Below are 26,867 nucleotides of genomic sequence, written 5' to 3' on the forward strand. Positions count from 1 at the left end.
AAGATGCCAAAAAAATGTTTTTGTTGGACTGCATTATTCGTGAAAGGCTCTGCTCCTGATTTTTATTTTTATTTTTTTGTCGTGTCAGGAGTGACTTGAGAAACTGCAAGTCGTTTCTGGTGTGAGAGAATTGGCCGTCTGCAAGGACGTTGCCCAAGGGACGCCTGGATGATTTTTGATGTTTTGATGCTCCTGATTATGGGCCTTGATTCAGGAATAGCAAGCAGAATTTCATCCATTGATGTAGGCAAAAAAAAAAAATGGTCCCCAAACTTCCTGAAAAGACTCTTGCATTTGGAATACCATGTGGCATAAAAGACTAGAAATGGAGCTCAGTGTCAGGGCAAATTATTGATATCCCACCTAAACACATATATTACAAACAAAAATTATTTTCTGCATTTTCAGAGTTGTTGTGATATTGTGTGCCTTTGTTTCTGTCTTATGGCCAACCTAAGGTATATCATGGGACTTTCCCGACAAAATGTATTTGCCTATGCCCTCTTCTGAGGTTGATAGTGTGACTTCCCAAAGTCATTCAGTGAGTTTCTATGACTGAGCAGGGACTCAAAGCTTGGTCTCAAGGGTCATATTCAAATATTCAAGCCACTACATTATGCTGTCTCTCAGGTTTTTTGCAGACACTATTCAATTAAGAACAACAACTTCAGATTTCAATAGATCCGGGTTATAATTTTCTTACAAAAGTTATGGTGTACTAGGAGAAAAATAATAAGACTTTGTCAGCAGTCTGCTCATGAAGGTATCTGAGACTTTGTTTATTGGGAGTCAAGGGCAGCTGGCAATCAAAGTGCTCTTTGGATTTGGAAAATTCTTAAGGTTTGATTTTGCTGTTGGGATGGTCTAGGAAATTGTTGAAGTTGTAGTGGCAATAAGAAATTACTGTAATAATAATTATTTGTTTATCTATCTATCTATTTATTTATTTATTTATTTATATACCGCTCTATCTCCCCGAGGGGGACCATGGGTGGTTTCCAAGTAACATCACCAAAACATACAAAGTAAACAGCATAACTTAAAATTCACAAAACAACATAAGCATAAAATTATCACAATAACACAAGGCTAGTGCAAACTCAAAATATGAGGGGGCCGGGATTAAGTACAGTGCTACAACAGGCTAACGGCAATAGCAGGTACGAATCTGTGGTTGCTCATTTCCAGGGCCTATTAGAGGGATGACCAGGGTAATAGGTAAGAGTGCAAGGCCATATTCAACAATGTTTGGGTTGTTATTATTTACTATACCCCAAAATAATGATTGAAAGAAACCCTGTGTTGTACTTACAACAAAAGTCCATTACAGTATGCACACCCTCCATATTCACTAGGGTTGGAACACATCTGTAGGAATCTGAAGGAATACATCTCTAGGAATCACTAGGTCATCCAGCATGACTGTATGGTCCCCAGGAAGTTGATCATAAGATCGCACTGGAGGGCCTACAAATGCCTTGAGAAGCTCCTAGACAATCAAAACTGCAAATAATTCAATATGCAAATGTGGAGAGCCTATCATAGAATCATAGAGTTGGAAGAGACCTCATGGGCCATCCAGTCCAACTCCCTGCCAAGAAGCAGAAAATTGCATTCAAAGCACCCCCAACGTTTGGCCATCCAGCCTCTGTTTAAAAGCTTCCAAAGAAGGAGCCTCCACCACACTCTGGGGCAGAGAGTTCCACTGCTGAACAACTTTCACAGTCAGGAAGTTCTTCCTAATGTTCAGATGGAACCTCCTTTCGTATAGAATCAAAGAGTTGGAAGAGACCTTGTGGGTCATCCAGTCCAATCAAACATCAATTCATCTGGGCGTCCCCTGGGCAACGTCCTTGCAGACGGACAATTCTCTCACACCAGAAGCGACTTACAGTTTCTCAAGTCGCTCCTGACACGACCAAAAAAAAATCCAGTCCAATCCTCTGCCAAGAAACAGGAAAATCGCACTCAAAGCTCTTTTGAGAAGATAAGCTATGGCATCCAATCAGGTGGAAATAACAGGGACGGTCTTTACTTCAACTTCTGTGCCAAGTTTTTGTTTTAAAAGAGATCTGAAGGACTGTTGTTATGTGAACAACTAAGCCTAGAACTGGCACAGATTTTCTGAAACCTCTCTTTCTTAGGCATTTGTTACATTTTTTTGTCTTGCTCTCACTAACAGCATGTTTGAATAGTGCCACTCAGATCAAACCTCTTAGTAGTTTTAATATTATTTTATTAAACTAGCATGTTAGACTTGTGATGTAACTGGCATGTTACACCTCCGGTGCTATTAATGCGAATTCATTTGGCTGCAGAAAAAATACAACATAATGATTTCCTCAAGCTGATTTCACACTCCAGTTTGCATTTCCTGCTCAGGCAGCTTGTCCGTTCCTAGCATGAGGATTACATGTGCTTGGTCTTACGTTTTTCATAAGGAAAAAAGGTATTTGGTAGTTCCAGTCTGACACATTTGAATTCAGACAGTTGTTAACTATAGAATCAACCTGTCATCAGTTAATGACAGATTCTGATTCTTGGTGCTTCAGTCTCCCAAGAAGTTCTCAAATAGCCTTTCAGATATTTTATACAGTCTTTCCATACAGAGGAAGCATAGGAAAAGGTGTTTAATATAACTCCTGATGCAAACGTGGCTCGCCAGTCTAACAGCATATGAATCTTCTTGGATATTGAGATTTTAATTCTTTGAATGTTTTTCATTTTGTTAAACATGTCATCATTTTTCTAGATATTTACAGTATTATTTAAAACACAACAAATTAAAAACAGTAAGATGAGAAAACAGTAGGACTTCAGTATCCAAGGTGGGAATATGCCCCAAGATCTCAATGTATACCTAAAGCCATTGAGAATAAGCAAACCCTATATTTTGATTAAACGTGATCTGGAAGCATACCGTGCTGGAGGACCTAAAGGGGCCCACAAACACTTTAGGAGGGAATATGTTTTGGAGTATGGGTATCGAATCCATGGATAGGCGATTCATACCATATACATAACAACACTCTCTCTCTCTCTCTCTCTCTCTCTATATATATATATATATATATTAGGGCTGGGCAACTATGGAAAATTTGTTTCTAAACTCGATTCGTTTTTTGGGGTTTTTTGCGTTTCGATATTTAAATGAATTCCGAAATTTTTCTTTAAAAAAGTTCGATATTTACGGAATTTTGTAAATTACGAAACAATTTCGAAACGAATACAAATCAATTCGTTAATGGCAGACGCGACCGCGCAATACGCTAAAAAACCTCCAAATGGGACAGGGGGAACTTTTGAAGCTTCCCTCTCCCTCTGTTGTTGACTGTTGGTGTGATATTTATAATTTTTTTTCACTAATTAAGCATACAACAGCTGTAAAACTTGCCCCAGACATGCGGAAATAATAACAAAACGATTTCGAAACGAATACAGAACAAATACGAAGCAATTACGAAACGAATTGAAAAATTCGCTTCGTTTTTCAGATGCTCCTGAATGGTTCAAAATCGCTTCGTTATAAAAAAAAATGAATTTTTAACAAATTACGAAACGAAACCGCCCAGCCCTAATATATATATATATATATCGTGTCAGGGGCAACCAGACAATTGTATTACATTTCTAACAGAACAAAACAAACAAGCAGACAAAACACAAAATTTGCAAGCTTGGTAGTTGATTAAATGTCCTTTGACCAGTATCTGGCCACTTGGAGTGCCTCTGGTGTTGCCGCAAGGAGGCCCTCCATTGTGCATGTAATTGTGCATGCACAATGGAGGTACATTTATATATTTATTTAATTATTTATCATGTCATAACAAGTTGAGGGTACAGTTATAATTTATTTAGAAACACAAACAAAGTTTAAAAACTTGGCGTTATACTAGATTTTCTTTGACCAGAAGCTGGCCACTTGGAGTGTCTCTGGTGTCGCTGTGAGAAGGTCCTCCATTATGCATGTGGCAGGGCTCAGATTGTATTGTAACATAATGCAACACAATGTAACACAAACAATACAAGATGTAACTAATAAATTTTTGAGGTGGACAAATAATACATCATTGGTCCCAGATCTGTGTCTAAAGTTCATTAGCAAAAACAGAGACATATAATTTAGTGGAAGTGTACTCTTCTAACAAGTTGCAGTATAGTCACCTCTAATACCATAGGAAAGTTTAATGTTCCCATTCCCATGCTACTTTGTAGAAATTAACATCAGGAGTAGTGTAACTGTTGGAGTAATTGGCTCTGTGGAGAAGTTTAGTTTGCATCAAATTATTTTATGAAGTTGGTAGTTGTCATTCATCCATTGATATAAGAAGAAGGACTTGCTCCATTTTCTGAAACAAAGGTTTGTGCATGGCTGATATCAACATACGTAATATAGATGTAAGCATAAGAAGAGAAGCCACATCCACAATTTTAAAAGGACTGTTGGCAAAGTATAATAAACAGCGTAGCAGTCATTTCACTCACTTGTACAATTCTGAAGAGTTTAGTCTACATCATACCCATTGGCACATCTCATAACAGCTATGAAAATACACACAATTAGACCATTACCCTTTAAATTTCACACTGGTTTCTTAATGGAGGACTGCAGCCAAGTGTGTAGGTTGAAATCTAAGCATAAAATATTTCTCACAAAAAAGGAAAGCAATCTGTTTAATTTGATTTTTATACTTTAAGCTATCAGCAGAGGTAATAAACCATATATGTGTCCTTTGACATTTTCTTCAGGGTGCAAAGTATTTTTGAGGTCAACAGTAGTGGTAGATTGCTGGCATGGATATCACTACATCAGCTCTGTTTCGTAAGATGTCCAATGCTATCTGATTCAGGAAAGAAAAGGTTAATCACGCTTATTAGTTCCATCATTTTTCTCCTGTGCATGGCTCTAATCTAGTGTAAGGTGGTTCTTGGATATTTTGAAGCATGGTGTGATATGAAGATACAGTAAGACCCCTATAACTTCAGGCCAATTAGATTTGATGCGGATGACTAGGATGGTTTTAAATGGTGTATTTTAATATTTTGATAAATGTTTTTAATGTTTATGTATTGTATGTGAATTTGTGTCCCGGCATTGAATGTTTGCCGTGTATATGCTGTGCTCCGCCCTGAGTTCTCTTCAGGGTGAGAAGGGCGGAATATAAATGTTTTAAATAAATAAATAAATAAAATATAACTTCAGATCTTGTATCCATTGTTTGTTACCCATGTCCACGGGAAAATGTCTCTCTTGGAATTTGCTAGGTCCTCCGGTGATTCTGTGGTATGCTTCCTCTGGAAGTTATCACAAAGTTCTACTAAAGTCGCAGCAAATTTCTAGAGATTCTAGGTCCTCCAGTGCAATTCTATGGTTTGCTGGGACATTTGGTAATTAAATAGTGTTCAGTTATATCTGAGGGTTTAGATAACCATAGTCTGGCCAGGAAAATATCTGGAGGGGTCTTACTGTACTTCATGTTTAATTAAAGCAGTGGTTCCCAACCTGTGGTCTGTGGACCACCCAATGGTCCCCAAGAATGAAAACTACACCATTGCAACAAAAGTGACTGGTCTCACGAAACACTCTTATAGTGCTGAGACTTATTAAATATGGTTTTCTTTGGGCGAGCAGATGGTGACTACTGGATGGCTTATGTTCTGTATCAGAAACTAGAGCTGATGTGGTCTACCCAATGCAGTTTTCTGAATCAGCACCCCAAATAACCAAAGAAATCTAAAGTTGACCAAAAACTGATTCATAACCCTTTTGGTACTAATGTTGGAGAGTGGTCTCTGGTTAAATGGTCCCTGGCCAAAGTGGTCCTTGGTCAAAGTGGTCCCTGGTTAAGTGGTCCCTGGTCAAAAAAAGGTTGGGAACCACTGGATTAAAGACACTGATATAGAAAACAATGCTTGCAGGTATTGATGTGATTCAAATATTGTGCCATCTACCCTCTGTGTGCATTGCCTACTCATATGCTGAACTGATTTCTGTCAAACTTGGCTTGTTTTATAGATTTCACTGAGACTTTACAAAGGCAAGCTTAAGCCTGAAGATTGTGTGCTGAAATGTACTGCATGCAAGGTTCTCCACACTTTAGTTGGCTCTGTTTTGATAATATCTATAATACTTCATTTTAAGGTAGAAACTCAAGGAAGAGTTTACATTAGCCTTAACAGTATTGTTTGTGACTTCTTAATACTTACGTGTAAACATGAGTAACACCTAAACACATTTGTTATAACAATGTGCATGGACTTCTAAAATATTATCAGGTATTACTGCCTCCTTGGTCTTGTAAGTGCATCCTCTTTTGTAAACTGGAATATTTCAATCCAGTTGATTATGATAACAAGTTGTACACATTGCTGTTAAATTGATTTCGACCTACTGATCACTGATCTCAAATCCTTCTGAATTCTGGGACTAGGCACTCACATCTTTAGAGCTTCCATTTTGCCTATTATATTTTCATTCTTTCTGAGTTAAGTTGCAAAACTAGTGCATGTTGAAGTAATTTGAAGCCCTTCCCTTTAGCTCTAAGAACTGTAGGATTGACTGTGAGGTGAAGAGAAACAGAGAAAAGTGCAAGACGTAGTGTGGCCTAATGGTGAATTTAGATTCTGAAGGACTAAACTAAAACCCTGGACTGTCCTTTCTCTATAATTGGTGATAGACACTTGTCCATTGTAAAACTTTTTAGATTCTTATCACAGGAGATGCAAGTACAAGCAAATTACTAACCCCCATGTTTGGATTTGTGTTTCCTTTTAGAAGTACCAAAGAAAGTAGTTCTCCATATTGTCTCTTTAAACTTTAGCCTTCAGTAAGTCGTTTTTTGAAACCATAATAGCGTCATTCTCTATTTCACCTATAAAACGGAGTGCAAATGGTTCTGCTAAGCTATTGAAGCAGCAGTAGCTATGTGGAGTAGAACATTAAAGGATTATTCTGCTTCTTTAGATCTCCTAAGCCACGAAGATGCAACCACGCTGAATGATGTGAAGACATTGGTTCAGCAGCTATACACCACACTGTGTATTGAGGAGCACCAGCTGAGTAAGGAGAAAGAGCTGGTTGGGCGGCTAGAAGACCTCAAGCAGGAACTAGCTCCACTGGAGAAGGTAAAGGCTTTTCTTTTAGTGAGCTGCACTCCGTTTGATGAGAGGAGTGAATAAGTAACATAAACTGTGTTGTGACCTAACAAAAACACAATTGAAGAATTAGAACTTTTGAGCTGCTAGTAGGATATGGAGCCTAAAGGAAGACCTACTTCAGGGAGTCCTTTGGGATAGCTCCATACAGAAGTATAATGGATGCTTGGTAGCCAGTGGGGTTTGGTTCCAGGACACTCCCCCATCCCATCCATCCCTACCACTGCCCCATGGATACCAAAAATCTGTAAATCCCAAGACTTTTTATATACAGTAGTGTAGGAAAATGGTGGGATTTATTTATTTATTTATTTATTGGGTTGTTGTAGGTTTTTCCGGGCTATATGGCCATGTTCTGGAGGCAATTTTTCTCCTGACGTTTTGCCTGCATCTATGGCAAGCATCCTCAGAGGTAGTGAGGTCTGTTGGAAGTAGGAAAAATTGGGTTATATATCTGTGGAATGACCAGGGTGAGACAAAGGACTTTTGTCTGCTGGGGCTAGATGTGAATGTTTCAGCTGATCACCTTGATTAGCTTGGAAGTGCCCGGGGGGAATCCCTTGTTGAGAGTGATTTTATGTGCCTGTTTGTTTCCTTTCTGTTGTTTTGCTGTTGTGATTTTTGAGTCCTTTAATACTGGTAGCCAGTCCTTTAATACTGGTAGCCATCAGACTACACAGAGAAGCCATTGAAATCCACAAGCATATGGACAATTTCAACAGAAAGGAAGAAACCATGAAAATGAACAAAATCTAGCTACCAGTATTAAAGGACTCAAAAATCACAACAGCAAAACAACAGAGGGGAAACAAACAGGCACATAAAATCACTCTCAACAAGGGATTCCCCCCGGGCACTTCCAAGCCATTGAATGCTAATCAAGGTGCTCAGCTGAAACATTCACAGCTAGCCCCAGCAGACAAAAGTCCTTTGTCTCACCCTGGTCGTTCCACAGACATATAAACCCATTTTTCCTACTTCCGACAGACCTCACTACCTCTAAGGATGCTTGCCATAGATGCAGACGAAACGTCAGGAGAAAAATTGCCTCCAGAACATGACCATATATATTTATTTATTGTCGAAGGCTTTCATGGGCGGAATCACTGGGTTGTTGTAGGTGTTTTCGGGCTATATGGCCATGTTCTAGAGGCATTCTCTCCTGACGTTTCACCTGCATCTATGGCAAGCATCCTCAGAGGTAGTGAGGGTTTATTTATTTCTAAACTTGTTGCTGCTGCTAAACTTGTTGACCGAATGGTTCAAATCCGGGGGGGGGGGGGGGGGGGTGGGCAGCGTAAGCTTCCTCTGTCATCCCCAGCTTCTGCCAACCTAGCAGTTCAAAAACATGCAAATGTGAGTAAATCAATAGGTACCACCCCAGTGGGAAGGTAACGGCACGCCATGCAGTCATGCTGGCCACATGACCTTGGAGGTGTCTACGGACAACTTAGAAATGGAGATGAGCACCAACCCCCAGAGTCAGACATGACAAGAATTAATGTCAAGGGAAACTGCAGGTACAGCTTTACCAAGAGCTACAATTTTGTTTGCTTTGCATTGAATGTTTGTTGTAGTCCTAAGTTTCAGAGGCTTTGCGGATAGGTGGCTTCTTTTGGCTGCAATCATAGGGCAAGCCACCTGTCAATTATCGTTAAGCTTCCTGGTCCCGCCCCCTTTTGGGGTTTTGGAGGGAATTGGAGCCATTTTGGGTTCAGTCCACACAGAGAAGCCTTTCATTCAGGACATAATACCAAGAGCTCCTGTAGAAAGCTTTGTCTTCTACGGCTTGGCCAGGGAGATATACAGCCCACAACTTGGCCAGGGAGAAAAGACTCTACGGCTTGGCCGGGAGATATACAGCCCACAGCTTGGCCGGGGTTATACAGCCCTACAGTTCCTTTGCTGAAGGACTTCAGTCAGCCATCACGGAAACCTGAGTTCTTTTTCCCCTGGAAGTCTACAAAGCTCTGCTTGGTAAGGGTCACTCGCGGAAGCCAGAAGCAGTTGGTACCGGATGCAGGGGCTCCACGCCAACAGAAGCAAAGACAGACTGCCCAGATTAGAAGTTAAGGATTTCCCCATTAGTTACAGTTATGAAGATAGTGCCTGTTCCCTGTGGACAAGATTGAGAGCCAATAGACTGTTAAGAAAGCCTTAAAGTACCTGTTTGTTTTCATTAATAAAGATCTTTGTTGAACCTTTAAGCAATCTAAAGACTCTGTTTTAAGGAAATCCAAAGGCCTTTGATCTAAGGCAGTCACGTTGGGCACACAGAATTTATGTCCTGTCTACAGTTTTATGCACAGGCCCTTTACCTTTACTTACCTTATTTATTTCATGTCAACAGCATTGCATAAATAAATAAGTCTAAAACTGGTAAAATAAAAGGATCATAAGCAGCTAAATAGTTTTTGACCAAAAACGGGCAACAGTGACTGTGTTGTCTGTAGCTTTAAACGGTTCTTCCGCTGTGCATGAGGCAGGGCATTGTAGGCAAGCATACAGGCACTGAATTGTTTGTTTTCCTCCACAGCTAGTGCCATTTTGCCAGGTTGTCTTTTGATCCGGCTACTCCACTTCTGAATCTATTCAGGGACTTCCAAGTTGCCCATTCTTGCTTTGCCCCTGGAGGAAGAACCTTGTGAGGGGCCATCCAATTGGAATTGCCTGATTTTGCTGCCCACAGGGATATTCTTGCTGTTGCTGAAGGAACATTTAGAGGAGTAGTGGTTCTCATGAAACTTTTCCTTGATTTAAGTCTATGGGAGGAGGTTGGTAGCATCCAGCCAGTAGCTTTCACAGACCTTATTTCTCTCGCATTTGGCAGCAACTTCCCATCACACATTGGGGGCAATGCCAGCTAGCTTATAAAGTCTATCAGCAGATGTAGGTTTGAGATGTCCTCTGATTATTCTACATATCTCATTTAGTGCTGTATTCACCTGCTTCACGTGGGCAGATTTATGCCAGATGGGACAGGCATACTCAGCAGTTGAGTAAGACAAGGCCAGGACCAGATGTTATAATTTTGGGTCTGCACTCCATGTGCTATTAGTAAGTTTCCCACAGGATGTTATTGCGCGCAGCTATTTTGTGCTTGGTGTCGCACATTGTTTCCTAAATGTTAGTATTCAATTTAAGGTGACACCGAGATATTTAGGATGGGAACAGTGTTCAAGATCTTCCCAGGTAACCTTCGGTTTCCTGTTGGCTTTGCGATTACATAGGTGGAAAAACACACACACTTGTATCTTGGCAGGGTTCGGCTTCAGGTGGTTATCTTTGTAATAGCTGGAGAGGTCTTTCAGGGCATTAGTAAGTTGGTTTTATTTATTTATTTATTTACAGTATTTCTATTCTGCCCTTCTCACCCCGCAAGGGACTCAGGGTAGATTGCAATGTACACATACATGTCAAACATTCAATGCCATAGAGACAGAACACATATAGACAGACAGTCAGAGGCTATTTAACATTCTAACTTCTGACCACCAGGGGAGCTGTTGCTTCACCGTCCATCTGAGACACTGATGAAGTACTTTCCGCATTCCCCGCATGCTTTTATTGGATTTTTTTATGGCCTCGTAAATTTGTTAAATTAGCCTCCCCACACATAGGTGGTACCTAAATTTCCTACCTGACAGATGTATCTGTCTTTTGTGTTGCAAAGGTCAACAGCAAGCTACACAAATTGGCCGGAAGCTCACTCCGACCTGGGCTGGCTTTGAACTCATGACCTTTCAGTCAGTAGTGATCTTAATGCAGCTGACACCCAGCCAGCTGTGCCACAGTCCCGGTTTTCAACTATTTCAAAGTCTTTTGCTTGTGTTGTTAGGCCAAGGTCATTCATGTATATATGCTCTTTGTGAGTGGTGGGTCTTAATTGTGGATACAGAGGGCCAACTGTATTCAAAGTGAGTCATTCTTTTCAAGTGAAATTAATTTTCTTGGGCTAATGTTAAAGATTTCACACTAAATCTGTAATTCATTCAATATCCATAAACTAACTTAAAATAATATTTCCTGGGACAATTCACCACGTGTCCTTAGTTGCTACCCATACCACAATACACCCATGAATGTGTAGTTTTTCAAACTTCACAAAGCCTGCAAGTTGGTTTAGCAAGATAGGAATGTTTACATCTGCATGGGCATAGCATACCACCTTTCAAGTTGTGTTAGTGTTTTATGCTCCATTTCTGATTTTGAATCAATTGAAGTCTTGTCAGAACCGAGCCCTTTTTGTCAATATTTAAGGAAGATTAAGCACCTTACGGGCAAATTTATTGGTTGTGGATGATCCAATTGCACTCTAGCCTTATGCTTGAAAGGACAGGCTGAAATCCTTCCTAACTGAATCCTATACATATTCAAGGAATAGTTCTAGCAACAATCTGTGACTCTTATATTGACAGATAAACTGACTGCAAGGGGTTCAATCCAGATTTCCATATCAGGCTGGAGCTCAACACCTTTTGGAGCAAGATATCTTCTCTTGAGTAAACACCCCCATACTTGGGTTAATAATGATGTTTTTTCACAAGTTAATCTTTTCTTTTCTTTTCTTTGAATTAAATTTTTATTTAGAATTTTTAAGAAGGAGAAGAAAATAAAATAAAATGAAAAATAGATACATCGAAAGTGTGAGAACAATTGACAAATAGTTCTTGTGGGTTTTTTCGGGCTATATGGCCATGTTCTAGAGGCATTTCTCCTGACGTTTCGCCTGCATCTATGGCAAGCATCCTCAGAGGTGAGGTCTGATATGGATGCTTGCCATAGATGCAGGCGAAATGTCAGGAGAAATGCCTCTAGAACATGGCCATATAGCCCGAAAAAACCCACAAGAACTGAGTGATTCCAGCCATGAAAGCCTTCGACAATAAATTGACAAATAGCAAAGTTGGAAAAGAAAGAAAAGGAAAATGTAAGGGATTGAGAGTTGATGAGAACATACAACTTGGACAAGGGAGCCAAGCTTAAAAACCAAAAAAATATTATTAAAAGAAAAAAAGAAAGGATGTGATTGGTTTGACTTCCTTCTATTCTTCGGTGGTTGTCAGTTAAAAGTGCTTGTTCCCCAAGTAAGTAGAAACTCAACTTCTATAGTCTTTTAGTCTTCTTGTGAGTATTATTCGATCATATTGTTAAGTCTATCTTTAGTTGCTTAAAGTAGTTCTTCACCAGGTCCCAATTTGTTTGGTTTTTTTCGGAAGACCTTGTGAATCTTTTCTGATCTTTTCTCTTGTGAGTCAAGGAAATAGTTCTCTGAACCCCACTCAAAAGCAACTAGAAGCATCCTCAGAGGATGCTTGCCACAGATGCAGGCGTAACATCAGGAGAGAATGCTTCTAGAACATGGCCATACAACCCAAAAAAACCTACAACAACCCAGATATGTAGATTGTCTGCCATTATCACTGTCCACTTTTCCTGCTCCCTTCCTAAAAGACTTGGGGGAGTGAGACATCTCAATAAACCGGTGTTTAAAATCAAGATGACTATTCAAGGACATTGGTATTTACAGAAATTAGCAGAAAGGAAGCTTGATGCACAAGAGGTACCCAGTCTTCTAAAGTAGACTTAGAGTGTCCATTCTTTTCAATGTATGTCTTGTATGTATTATGTGTTGCCATTTCCTTTAAACATCATAGTAATTGTGATCATTTATGTCCAGCAGGCTAGGATGGAAATCTGCAGGAAAGCAGAGAAGAGGACCACCTGGGTGCTATGGGGTGGCTTGGCTTACATGGCCACCCAGTTTGGGATTCTTGCCCGGCTCACCTGGTGGGAGTACTCTTGGGACATTATGGAGCCAGTCACCTACTTCATCACATATGGCAGTGCCATGGCAATGTACGCGTACTTTGTGGTAACGCGTCAGGTAAGAGTCCCTGAAAATTATTGTAAATGCAGTATGACTATAGGACTGGTACCTGTGATTACACTTCCCATGTGCCAAAAATGTGTTATCTTAAGGCATTTTTGAGGTTCTCCATAACAGTTCTATGGTATGCTACTACTGAATGTTGATTACCGAGTCATGCTGGAGGACCTAGAAATGCTAGAGAGTTGTTCTGTCTAGGTACTTTCTAGTCCTCTAATGTTGTTGTTGTTCATTCGTTCCGTCGTCTCCGACTCTTCGTGACCTCATGGACCAGCCCACGCCAGAGCTCCCTGTCGGCCGTCACCACCCCCAGCTCCTTCTAATACGATTCTGCAAGAGGTTCACTATTATCTGCAATTTCACATTTCATCTAGGAACAGATACAGTGGGAGGGGGAAAGTATTTAGTCAGATACCAATTGTACAAGTTCTCCCACTTAGAAAGATGAGAGAGGCCTGTAACTGACATCATAGGTAGACCTCAGCTATGAGAGACAACATGAGAAAACACATCCAGAAAAATCACATTGTCTGATTTTTAATGAATTAATTTGCAAATTATGGTGGAAAATAAGTATTTGGCCCATAACAAAAGTTCATCTCAATACTTTGTTATATATTGCTTGTATTGTTGTGATTATTGCTTGTATTGTTGTGTTGGGCTTGGCCTCATGTAAGCCGCACCAAGTCCCTTGGGAAGATGGTAGAAGGGTACAAATAAAGTGTTATTATTGTTATTGTTGTTATTATTATTATTATCCTTTATTGGTAATGATAGAGGTCAAACGTTTTCTGTAAGTCCTCACAACGTTGGCACACACTGTTGCTGGTATGTTTGCCCATTCCTTCATGCAGATCTCCTCAAGAGCAGTGGTGTTTGGGGGCTGTTGCTGGGCAACACAGACTTTGAACTCCCTCCAAAAGTTTTCTATAGGGTTGGGATCTGGAGACTGACTAGGCCACTCCAGGACCTTGAAATGCTTCTTACAAAGCCACTCCTTTGTTATCCTGGTGGTGTGCTTAGGATCATTGTCATGCTGAAAGACCCAGCCACGTTTCATCTACAGTGCCCTTGCTGATGGAAGGAAGTTTGCACTCAAAATCTCATGATACATGCCCCGTTCATTCTTTCATGTATACAGATCAGTCGCCTTGATCCCTTTGCAGAGCAACAGCCCCAAAGCCTGATGTTTCCACCCCCATGCTTCACAGTAGGTGTATGGTGTTCTTTGGATGCAACTCAGCATTCTTTCTCCTCCAAACACGACGAGTTGTGTTTCTGCCAAACAGTTCTACTTTGGTTTCATCTGACCCTGTGACATTCTCCCAATACTCTTCTGGATCTTCCAAATGCTCTCTAGCAAACTTCAGCCGGCCCCGGACACGTACTGGCTTGAGCAGGGGGACACATCTAGCACTGCAGGATCTGAGTCCCTGGCGGCGGCGTAGTGTGTTACCGATGGTAGCCTTTGTTACATTGATCCCAGCTCTCAGCAGGTCCTTCACTAGGCTCCCCCGTGTAGTTCTGGGATTTTTGCTCACCATTCTTGTGATCATTTTGACCCCACGGGGTTAGATCTTGTGCGGAGCCCCAGATCGAGGGAGAATATCACTGGTCTTGTATCTCTTCCATTTTCTAATTATTGCTCCCACAGTTGATTTCTTCACACCAAGCTGCTTGCCTCTTGCAGATCCAGTCTTCCCAATCTGGTGCAGGGTGACAATTTTGTTTTTGGTGTCCTTCGACAGCTCTTTGGCCTTCACCTTAGTGGAGTTTGGAGTGTGACTGCTTGAAGTTGTGGACAGGTGTCTTTTAGACCAGTGGTTCTCAACCTGTGGGTCCCCAGATGTTTTAGCCTTCAGCTCCCAGAAATCCTAACAGCTGATAAACTGGCTGGAACTTCTGGGAGTAGTAGGCCAAAACACCTGGGGACCCACAGGTTGAGAACCACTGTTTTAGACTGATAACAAGATCAAATAGGTGCCATTACTACAGGTCATGAGTGGAGGATAGAGGAGCCTGTCTGTGCTTGCTTGTAGGTGACCAAATACTTATTTTCCACCATAATTTTCAAATAAATTCAATAAAAATTAGACTGTGATTTTCTGGATGTGTTTTCTCACGTTGTCTCTCATAGTTGAGGTCTACCCATGATGTCAATTACAGGCCTCTCTCTTCTTTTTTAAGTGAGAGAATTTGTACAATTGGTATCTGACTAAATACTTGTTTTTCCCCACTGTATGGGGGTGTATTGAATGAATGAACCGTACTGCTTATTATTTGCAGACCATGGTGAATTCCCAGGGTACTTTCGAATCTTCATCCTTCCTCACACATGCTATCAGGTCATGACAGGCTTGAAAGAATGGGCCATTATTGGCACATATTTGGTGTCCACTCATGGTCATTCCTTTTTTACTGCCAGTTGCATGCAGTCTTATTTTGCGGCCTTCACACCACCCGCAATTGCTTCAGAATGGGCAGCTATCAAAACCCATGACTGCAAATTTTCGAAAGCTTCCTTTCTTCCCATTACTTGAGGAAGTAAAGCAGTTATTCTGCCACATGGCCTCGTTTGTTTGGGAGCCTGTTGTCCTGCATCACAGAGAGTTTGCTGCTGAATTCCAGTGGCAACTGCAATAATAGCAAATCCAATAGTGAAGGAGGGGGTTGTTTGTTTGCCTTCCTTTCTGCATTGACTTTCTCGGCTGACCTTAAGAAATAATTGATTCTGAGGCCAGGGCTAGCTTTTCCTCAACCAAAGTGCCTCATTTTTCTGACAGATTTTTTAAAAAATCCATTCTCATGTAATTTAACACAAGTTTTCAGCTTGTGTTAGAGCAACACATTCTCTTCTAAAGGAGGACTTCCCTTGCTGCTCTTTCTGCTTCCAGGCTTCCTTTGAATTTTTGTTCATTTACTTTTTTCTGAGCTTAATTTATGAGGATGCAATTCAAAAGTCATTTTTTATACTTGAGACCATTGATTTGGCAGTGTTGACAGTTTCTTTTAAATTTTACTTCACATATACCATATATACTCGTGTATAAGTCAACCTGATGTTTAAGTTGCTGTTTGGCACTATCCTATGCCCAATCCTTTTTATAGCTTGATCATGCCCATCTTAGTATTTCTGGTTATTGGTTTTTGTGGTGCGTTGTTTGATTGAGTTTCAAAGCTGTTGATTCAAACCTTTATGTTGTATTTAATTGTGCTTTTATTTGATTGTTATGTTTTGATATGTTTTATTTTAATCATGTTTGTTTGTTTGTTTTAATGGGTTGTTTTGCTTGATATTTTGTGGACATTTTGTCCCATGTGTAAACCACCCCAAGTCCCTTCGGGGAAATGAAGGTAGGGTATAAAAATAAAGTTGTTGTTTTTGTTGTTGTTGTTTGAAACACAACAAGATGAGTCCATAGCAGACAAGATCACTCTGCTGGCTGTTGTACTGGATCAGGTGCAGGTTCTTACCTACAAAGCCCTAAACAGTTTGGGACCCGCGTATCTGCGTGACTGCATTTCCGTGTACAAACCCACACGATTTCTTCAATCATCTGGAGAGGCCCTGCTCGCGCTCCCACCTCCATCACAGGCGCGATTGGTGGGGACGAGAGAGAGGGCCTTCTCGGTGGTGGCCCCTAGACTCTGGAACTCACTCCCCAAGGACATCAGGCATGCCCCAACTCTGGCAGTCTTTAGGAGCAGCCTGAAAAGTGGTTGTTCCAGTGTGCCTTCCCAGAATAAGGAAACTCCCAGCAATATGTCCCTAAATGCACTTTATTAGTGATCTAGGATTGTCTGCATGCCCTATTCCTCTCCGAAAATTCTATCCTAGTTATTTTTCACCTGGTCATGCTCAGCATTATTTTAAAATTTTAATTATTACATTTGGCCAGCCATAGGGTTTTAAATGTTGTTGTGCTACTCTTAATGTTTATTGCTTATTTTTTGTTTATGAGTTTTATTTTATTGTTTTGTATTACTGTTATTGTTTTACTGATGTATTGTGGGCTTGGCCTTATGTACGCCGCACCGAGTCCTTTGGGGAGATGGTAGCAGGATACAAATAAAGTAATATTATTATTATTATTATTATTATTATTATCACACATCGGACACTTCCCAAGTGTTTAGGACTGTGTGATAGGCATGTGCAATCCCATGGTTCTAAATGGTTCTAGAGTACTAACAAAACTAAAGTTCTGGTTGTGAAAACTAGGAGGCTTTGCTTTGCTTCTGCAGTGTTGCTAAAGTTCTGATGGTGAAAATTTCAGAACTCTAACAAAACTTTCAAACTTTTATTATTTCATTATTGGTTATTTTTATGACAGAACCTATGAGGAACTGCCATTTCTAATGAAATTTTGAAAGTTGTGTTAGAGTTCTGAAAGTTTCACCACCAGAACTTTAGCAACACTGTAGAAGCAAAGCACCAGCGCCCCCTAGTTTTCACCACCAGAACTTTAGTTTTGTAAATACCATTTAGTTTTGTAAGAACCATTTAGAACCATGGGATTGCACATGCCTACTGTGTGATGTATCGGCGAATAAGATCCCAGTAAGGTGGCCTGCTACAGATGGTAATTTTGTCAGCACCGATTGTGTTTAAGTTCAGGCCAAGGTCTTTAGGCACTGCGCCCAGTGTGCTGATCACCACTGGGACCACCTTTACTGGCTTGTTGTTGTTGTTGTTGTTGTTGTTGTTGTTGTTGTTGTTAAGTCAAAGTCTGGTTTGGCGACCAAAATTACAGATTTCAGTGTGATCCTTGGATAAGTCGAGGGCTATTCTGATACCTCAGCAATGGGGACAACACAGCCCCTTGTTACCACTGCCATTTTCCTGCCTAGATATTTAAAAAGGCCAGAAGCAGTGCCATGGCAGAAAGAATAGAGAGAGTAAATGTTTCTCTTAAGTTCTCCCAGGACGAACTAAGCCCTTTCCTTTCTCCACTCCTCTCAAAGAAGGGAATGGTTCCTTTTTTTCTTTTCTTTTTTTTTTACAAAAGTTAATAAGAGTGGGTCAGGGAATCATAGAGTTGGAAGAGACCACATGGGCCATCCAGTCCAACCCTCTACTATGCAGGAAAAGCACAATCAAAGTAGCCCTGACAAATGGCCATCCAGCCTCTGTTTAAAAGCTTCTAAGGGAGGAGCTTCCACCATACTCTGAGGCAGAGAGTTCCACTATTGAACCACTCTTACAGTCAGGAAGTTCTTCCTAATGTTCAGGTGGAATTTCCTTTCCTGTAATTTGAACCCGTTGCTCTGAGTCCTAGTTTCCAGGGAAGTATAAAACAATCCTGCTCCCTCTTCATTATAGCATCCTTTCACATAAATATACATGGCTACCATGTCTTCTCTCAACCTTTTCTTCTGCAGACTAAACATACCCAGCTCTTGAAACCGCTCCACATAGTCATTCATGGTCTCCGTACCTTTGATCATCTTTGTTACCCTCCTCTGGAGACCTTCCAGCTTGTCAATATCTCTTTAAACTGTGGTGCCCAAAATTGGACACAGTCGATGTTTTTTAACTAAAATTTCTGGACTTATACATTGGTATATATAGTAGTATGAAATATAGAGCTAAATGTAAATATATTGAATGTGACACGGGTTTGTGATTAGTTTTTAATATTACCGGTGATATTAGTATTTCCCAAGACATACTATATCATGTGGAGTTAGCTTTATTTACTCACCAGATGTTCTGTCCTCTGATGCATTTTACATTAAATATTGATTCCAGAAATAATATGGTATCAAAGCTCGTTTCCCACTGTTTCCAAGAAAACATAGATCTCTCTTTGTTAGGTCAGTTCATTTATATGCATTTGATCATAAATGATACAGTGAGCAGCTTCTATGTTGACTTTTGTTATTGTTTGTAAGCTTCATCTATCCTCATTATTCAGCCGATAACCGGCATGTTTCCCTTGCTGAGTATCTGCTTTGATGTTCTGTGTTGCATTATTGCCCCTTTTCTGCTTTCAGCTAATACAGGGATTATTTAAGCAAGACGTGATCTTCCTCCCTCCCAAACCTTCTATTTACACGCAACAGTTCATGTCCTGAGAATAATGATCTTATTTCTTCTCATGTTCTGCAGGAGTACGTATACCCAGATGCCAGAGACAGGCAGTACTTATTATTTTTCCATAAAGGAGCCAAAAAGACGCGTTTTGATCTAGAAAAATACAATCAACTCAAGGATGCTATTGCTCAGGTAATGAAAATATTTCAAGAGCAGAAAGGGGCAAATAGGGCTAATTTTTCTTACATTGGGATTTGATCATTGATGCACTTTCCGGTTCCACTTTTTTAACCATTCATTTAGAAATATTCTCCTATGATAGTGAATATGATTATGCTATAGATAAGCAACCAGGAGAAAAACGTTCTTGTTATGTTCTGCAGAGACTCAATAAGTATATTGTTTTAAATATACACAGATCCCGGTTAGTTACATTTGAAATGCCTGTGCTCTCAGTCCTATGTGGCAACAGATTGTGGCAGTGGCTACCACACCTTTTGCCTACTCTTTGTGAACTTGTTTACTAAAAGCTCCTTGGATCCAGCAGATAAGAGTGCATGAAGATTTCATTGGGTGCTACAACTGTATAATTACTAGAGTTGAGCCCGGGCCACTATTAACAAAAAGATTTGTAGTTTTCGCTGTTTTTGTTTAATTTCTGAAAACAGAAAAGGGAAGAGAGAGAGATGAAAAGACCAGTGAAACAGATTCTGGCTACCAGTATTAAAAAACTCAAAAATTACAACAGCAAAACAACAGAGAGTAAACAATCAGGCACATCAAATCACTCTCAACAAAAGATTCCCCCCAGGCACTTCCAAGCCATTAAATACTAATCAAGGTGGTCAGTTGAAACATTCACACCTAGCTCCAGCAGACAAAAGTCCTTTGTCCCACCCTGGTCATTCCACAGATATATAAACCCATTTTCCTACTTCCAGCAGACCTCACTACCTCTGAAGATGCCATAGATGCAGGCGAAATGTCAGGAGAAAATGCCTCTAGAACATGGCCATATAGCCCAGAAAAACCTACAACAACTCAGATTAAGAGAGATTATTTTTTCGGAAAGTTAAGTCCACAAAACACCTGAGGCAGGGGATCTGCGGCATCTTTTTTCTCCCCGGCAGAAGGAGCTTCCTCCATTTTTTCTTGGAAAGTTGCCTCTTCCTCCAGAGAGGGCCCTGGAAACTCACTTTCCCAGTGCACTAGTATAGGGTGGCCATTGAGAATTCCTCTCGGAGAATGATGGGAGTTGAATTTCAATTTCTGTGTCTCTCTCAGCCAATAAAAAGCCTGGTGACGTCCATGCCATGAGTAGCTGAGACTGGTCACAACCAGCGATTACAATTCCCAAATGTTATGGTTAAAACTTAAAAAATTAGTAGATGGGTGAATTGTTTTGAAACTTGGCAGGCCTACAGTCATCAATGGGGTCTACAACTGAGGTAGGTTTCATGCAGATAGGCCTTACAATGGCTGAGGATTGAGACTTTAAAGTTTCCCATTGTAACCAATGGGACGAATCTCTGCTGAATGAAATGGAAAACAACCCTCTCCTTTCGGATAACTTTCTGGTAAACGAAATGAGGGGTCAGACGAAAATGGACTCCAAAATAGTATGCCTTTTGACCTGAATGCACACTACTAATAATTACATACATTTCCCATAATATAAGTACTCCATGTCCCACTTTTCATTAATCCTTTGTATAATTTAAGGTTAACCCTTTGCAAACCATGAGCACAGACAGCTTGACATGGGAACATTTTGGGTGGGTCACTAAGTTGCTATGGAACATAGCATTGCATACTGGAAGAAATTAAGAAATTACACATTAGGGGGCAATTCCATGGGTGTAATTATATATAAGCTTGTCTGTTTCCAGTTCAATGCCTCTGATTGTTAGAATACTGTGGGTGCGTCGTTCATCTGACCAATACAACCAAATTCATGTAGTCAGTGTTGTTGCAACTCAGAGTAGGCTTCACCTTGCTCCCAAACACCACCACACAAGAGCTGTAGATTGTGTAGTTTATTGAGAAAAAATCAAAGTCAAAGCATAGAATGAGCAATGCAAAGTTCCAAAGACAAAGGTTAAATGCAAAACACAGTTCCAAAGATCTTCAGGTAAGAACATAAAACATAATCCATTTAGCAATGGTCAAACAAGAGTCCATGGTAAAAACAGTGAAACACAAGGCCCAAGAATCCCGATTCAGGAAACCCAAAGCGTGCTGCTTTAAAGCCAAGGTTATTCCATAGAAGCTTTCATGCTAAAAGCCACGTTGAACTGACACCTTCCCTTTGTTAACCAGAAGCCTAAATACCTTTTGCCAACATGAAAGCATTACGGTGACCTTTCATTGACCTGGCTTCTTTCTTGCTGGCTAACCGCGAACTCCTCCTGACCCACCAATCTAAACGTTCCTGCCTGCTCATTAAATCACTATCAAGGCTCTCTTCTCTATCAGTATCAGAGTGAGAAGGCTGAGCAAGTGAAGGCCTCTGCACCTGGTCGTTATCTAATTCTCTGGCATTCTTTTCCCATGAGAACTGACTTGTTGACTCCTCTGGAGCACTGTCTGAAAGAGGCACAGAAAAAGGGCATAGGAGCAGGCCCAGAAATCTGAATCCCATCATCCTCTTCATCAGGGAGTATTTCAGGCTCACAAGAGGATCCAGTCTCAGGCTCAGAATCAAGCTGAGCCACAACACGTATCACAATAAAAAAAAAAACCACTGGATTTTAGAATTGGTCCAATGAAGATTTATTCCTCTTCTCCATCCCACCCCAGCCTGGTCTGTAGGTAGACAGACATTGCCTTTGGCCCCTCACATATTGACCTGCCATTTTTTCTTTAAAGCAGAGTTGACAGCTTCAATTACCTGTGTAAGATAAGGTTCTTACCGCCACTGACATTTTCTTGGATTGTGTGAGATGCTGGATTCTTTTGTTGTGTATAAGAAACAAGCTTTATCCAGCGGGTTTTCCATAATCTCCAAGACAGATAAGCAATTTGTTCCACTAACCTAGACTGTTGCTGGCTTTGCAGTTGCTGAAATTTCTAAGCATTTGTAGATGACTGTGTACTCGACTAGACCCGAGGGGTGGAGAATCTGCTGAATACAGCTTATTCCTTATTTCATTTGGATGCTTTGAAATAATATCTGTTACTGTCGGTGTAGGCAATAACAAGTTCGTTTTTTTCTTGCACATCTCTTGTTAAAGCTGCATCAGTCAAAAAGATCACATCCCATTACAGCAGTATTTCTCAATCTTCCTAATGCTGTGACCCCTTAATACAGTTCCTCATATTGTGGTGACATAAAATTATTTTCATTACTACTTCATAATTGTAATTTTGCTACTTTTATGAATCTAAATATCTGATATGCAGGATGTATTTTCATTCACTGGGCCAAATTTGGCACAACTACCCGGTATGCCCAAATTTGAATACTGGTGGGGTGGGAGGGGATTTATTTTGTCATTTGGGAGTTGTAGTTGCTGCGATTTATAGTTCACCTACAGTCAGAGAGCATTCTGAACTCCACCAATGATGGAATTGAACCAATGTTGGCACACAGAACTCCCATGACCAACAGAAAACACTGGAAGGGATTAGTGGGCATTGACCTTCAGTTTGGGAGTTGTAGTTCACCTATATCCAGAGAGCACTGTGGACTCAAAAAAGTGATGGATCTGGATCAAACTTGGCATGAATATTCTATATATGAACACAGACGGAGTTTGGGGGAAATAGACCTTGAGAGTTGTAGTTACTGGGGTTTATAGTTCACCTACAATCAAAGAGCATGCTGGACCCCACCAACGGCAGAATTGGGCCAAACTTCTCACACAGAACCCCCATAACCAACAGAAAATACTTAAGGCCATCCAGTCCAACTCCCTTCACCAGGGCAAGAAAATGTAATCAAAGCCTTCCTGACAAAGAGCCATCCAGCCATATGATAGATATGATTCACACACAGAGAGATATAGCATAATAGATTTGAAAGGGACCCCAAAAGAAAGAAAATGCTGGAAGGGTTTGGTAAGCATTGAGTTTTAGAGGTATAGTTCACCTATATCCAGAGAGCACTGTGGACTCAAACAATGATGGATTGGGATCAAACTTGCCACAAATACTCAATATGCCCAAATGTGAACACTGGTGGAGTTTGGAGAAAATAGACCTTGACATTTGGGAGTTGCAGTTGCTGGGATTTATAGTTCACCTACAGTCAAAGAGCATTCTGAACTCCACCAATGATGGAATTGAACCAATTTTGGCACACAGAACTCCCATGACCAACAGAAAATACTTGAAGGGTTTGGTGGGCATTGACCTTGAGTTTTGGAGTTGTAGTTCACCTACATCCAGAGAGCACTGTTGACTTAAACAATGATGGATCGGGACAAAACTTGGCACAAATACTCAATATGCCTGAATGTGCACACTGGTGGAGTTTGGGGAAAATGGACCTTGACATTTGAGAGTTGTAGTTTCTGGGATGTATAGTTCACCTACAGTCAAAGAGCATTCTGAACCCCACCAATGATTGAATCGGGCCAAACTTCCCACACAGAACCAGCATCATAGTCATGTGATGACTTTTATCTATAGGTACACAAGAATAATTTTTTTCTTTCCCTTTTTCTCTTCACTTGGTTAATGGTTGTTTATGGTATTTTCCAATAAAAATGATTTTTTTTAAAAAGAAAACACAGTATTTTCTGTCTTTATAATTTTGTCCCAGAACGTTTCATTTATCTATATAAATAAAAATGTAATGTTTGTTTGTGGGATTAACAGAACTCAAAAACCACTGGATGAATTGAAACGAAATTTGGACACTATGCGCCTAAAAGACCAACAAGTGACCATCACTCCCCAAAACAAACAAACAGTGGAAAGGACTTAAAAACCCAAAAAAGCTAAATGATGAAAAGCTAAATGACGATACAGAAAAAGAGGAAGGAAGAGGAGAAAGAAAGGAAGGAAGGAAGGAATGAAGGAAGAATGGAAGGAAGGAGGGAAAGAAGGAAGGAAGGAAAGAAAGAGAGAAGGAAACCTGGAATTGAAGAGTGAAGGAAGGAAGGAAAGAGGTAGAGAAGGAAGAAAGGAGAGAAAGGAGAAGGAAAAGAAAAAGGGGGAAAGGAAAGGAAGGAAGGAGAGAAGGAAAGGGGAAAAAAGGAAAGGAAGGAAAGAGGGAGCGAAGGAAGGAGGGAAAGAAGAGAAAGATGGAGGGAAGGTTGGCCACAGCAATGCTAGTTTCAAATAAAATACTGTGTTTTCTGATTGTCTTTGGCGACCCCTCTGACACCCCCTCGCGACCCACCTCCCAGGTTCCTGACCCCCAGGTTGAGAAATGCTGCATTACAGCATGCTGGTGGGGAAGGTGGTTTTTACGGCTTCTCTTTTCTTAATTTTCAGGCAGAACTGGACCTTAAAAGGCTTCGAGACCCCTTGCAGGTGCATTTGCCTGTCCGACAAATCAGCGACAAAGACTGACCAGCCTAGGACCTCTGAACCCTGGCAGAATTGGCAAACCTGTGCATAGCTTTCGCCTCTTTAATTCAAGTATCGCAGGTGGAAGCTGGGAGGTCTTGTGGGGGTGGAGGGCTTTTTTTATCATTCAGAAGCAAGCAAGGCCCTTGGCTGGGGAGGGGGCAACGTGTTCTGCCAGAAGATCAGGCACTGTGGGATGTTAAGTCTTTTCAAAGGGCTTGGCGAATATTGTCACATTCAAACTTTCCTTTTGAAAAATATGTATTTTTTAAAAAGTTGGACGTTTCATTAAGCGACCGAATGAGGGGAGGGGATTTTTTTTTCCAGCTTTGCAGTGTCTGCCTCTTGATGACACACCAGCAGCCTGCTCAGCTTTTTTTTTTAATGCCCTCTCTTCTGAATACCAATACTAATAAATAATTGTGCACTAAAGTGAAGAAAAGTCAAGCCATTTTAAGATGTTATGGCTGGGGATGGGAACTAGAGCTCTGCCTCCATTAACAACTCTGTCCTCCAGATTGGACCTAATGCGTCTCGGAGGTGTAGGAAGGAGGTAGCTTTAATGTGAAGCTGCTTTTTTACTTTGAAGAGAAAAAAAATCATGAGCTTCCCCTACCAAACCTACTCACTATCAAGCAGACATTCTCCTTTGCTGAATGGTTACTGCTGTACTCAGTTTGGTCAGGATCGCAAACTGAGGACCATTGATCATTGAATTATCCCTCAATGCTGTCTTTAGAAACTTTGGCGTGTCCCATTACGCTGTATCTACTACTACGTATAAATGGTGATGTTGCATGACAGAATTCTTCATATTCAGTCTTAACTGGGAAAGAGTCCCCTCCCCATACCCTTTCCAACCCAATTTTTTAGCCACTCGAGACGATTAAATCCAAAAAATATACGAATGCGTATTGCGCATATATAATACGTTCATATATCTATATATTTTCGTATATATATATAAATATATGAATGAATAGGGTCGGAATCATGATGCTACACGAAGCAGCTTTAGAATTGTGGTGATTGCATTTAATGTGTCAAAATAAATAATAATGTGTCGATGAATTTGCCTGGTTTTAGAGGCTTTGTCAGTGGCCCGAAGCCAAAGGCACAGAGTCCCCCGCCTTGCTTCACAGCCCTCTCTTATTTAAGTAGCTTTAAAAGAATGCTTGTTGCCTGAGGGTCCGGATTTCTGTGGAGTAGCAGATTGCAAACTCTCTTACTTAAGAGTTAAGGGAATGGTCCTCCTCCTCCTCCACTTCTTGCAAACCAGCTGACCTTCTTTTTTCCCTTTCCATAAGTGGATCTTGCATCCTGCACTGAGTGGAATCGGCCCCCTCTTATCATCCTGTTTGATAAATATTGTGGCGACAGGATGGAAGTAGGAGAAGGGCTTTGACGCTTCATCCACAGAAAGAAAGGCCAGGTGTTTCCTTTTGGGTCACTACTTCTCACTGTGTTAAGGCGAGAGGCTCCCACTTTCTGGAGAACCATGTTTTAAAGTGTACAAAATAAATATAAACCAGACGCCAGGTGCCTTGCCAATGTGGAAACGCAGACAGGATTGTTGCTGCCTCCTCTCACTCGATGGCATGTTGGACTGAATGGGTGCATGTTTCAAGGTGTTTCTTCTCTCCTCACCTCTCTTCCTCTGTCTTTCCGTTTTCAGTTACGTTTTTCGGTTTTTTCTTTCTCTCTCGAAAGACCTGTTTTATCCCCTCTGTATGCCGCATTTTGAAAAGGAAGACAACGAGCAGTCCTGTAACGGAATCCTTTGTGTGTGTTTGGGGTAAGGGAGGGGGCATGGAGAAAAGTCCTTAAAATAAAGCAAAATACTGAACATGTGTAAAAAAAATCCTGTATCATTTATTAAATATGTATAAAAGAGCAATGTACTTCTGGAACAATAAATAACTATTCAGTTTTTGAACTGGCGTGTGCTGAATTTTTTTTTACACCCAATTGGGGGGAACAAGTCAGAAGTCAGGAGGTTTGCTAACATCTATATAAATAAAAATGTAATGTTCTTTTGCGGGATTAACATAACTCAAAAACCACTGGACAAATTGACACCAAATTTGGACACAATACATGCATAAGGCCAACAAGTGACCATCTATTAGGGCTGGGCGGTTTCGTTCGTTAATTTTGTATATCTTTTTTTTCCATTAATTTCCCATATACGAAACGATATCAAACTTTTTTCCAAACCCGGAAGTGTATTTTCAAAATCGAAACAGCATGCGCCAAATATTTTTGTAT

General features: G+C 40.6%; 1 protein-coding gene across 2 annotated transcripts in view; it reads left to right on the forward strand.

Annotated features, from left to right (window-relative positions):
* The window catches only part of MCU (mitochondrial calcium uniporter), a 214,756-nt gene extending 188,221 nt beyond the window's left edge, over nt 1–26,535 (forward strand). The window contains exons 5-8 of one of the 2 annotated variants that reach the window (XM_060768819.2): nt 6,965–7,125; nt 12,836–13,042; nt 19,158–19,274; nt 24,525–26,535. In XM_060768819.2, coding sequence (XP_060624802.1) covers nt 6,965–7,125; nt 12,836–13,042; nt 19,158–19,274; nt 24,525–24,602 — 563 coding nt within the window. In that variant the 3' untranslated portion in view covers nt 24,603–26,535. The remainder of the gene's footprint in view (nt 1–6,964; nt 7,126–12,835; nt 13,043–19,157; nt 19,275–24,524) is intronic. The other variant, XM_060768820.2, reaches the window with a different exon arrangement.
* The last annotated feature ends 332 nt before the right edge of the window (nt 26,536–26,867 follow it).

Source organism: Anolis sagrei, chromosome 3, assembly GCF_037176765.1.
Source record: "Anolis sagrei isolate rAnoSag1 chromosome 3, rAnoSag1.mat, whole genome shotgun sequence".
Lineage (NCBI taxonomy): Eukaryota > Metazoa > Chordata > Lepidosauria > Squamata > Dactyloidae > Anolis > Anolis sagrei.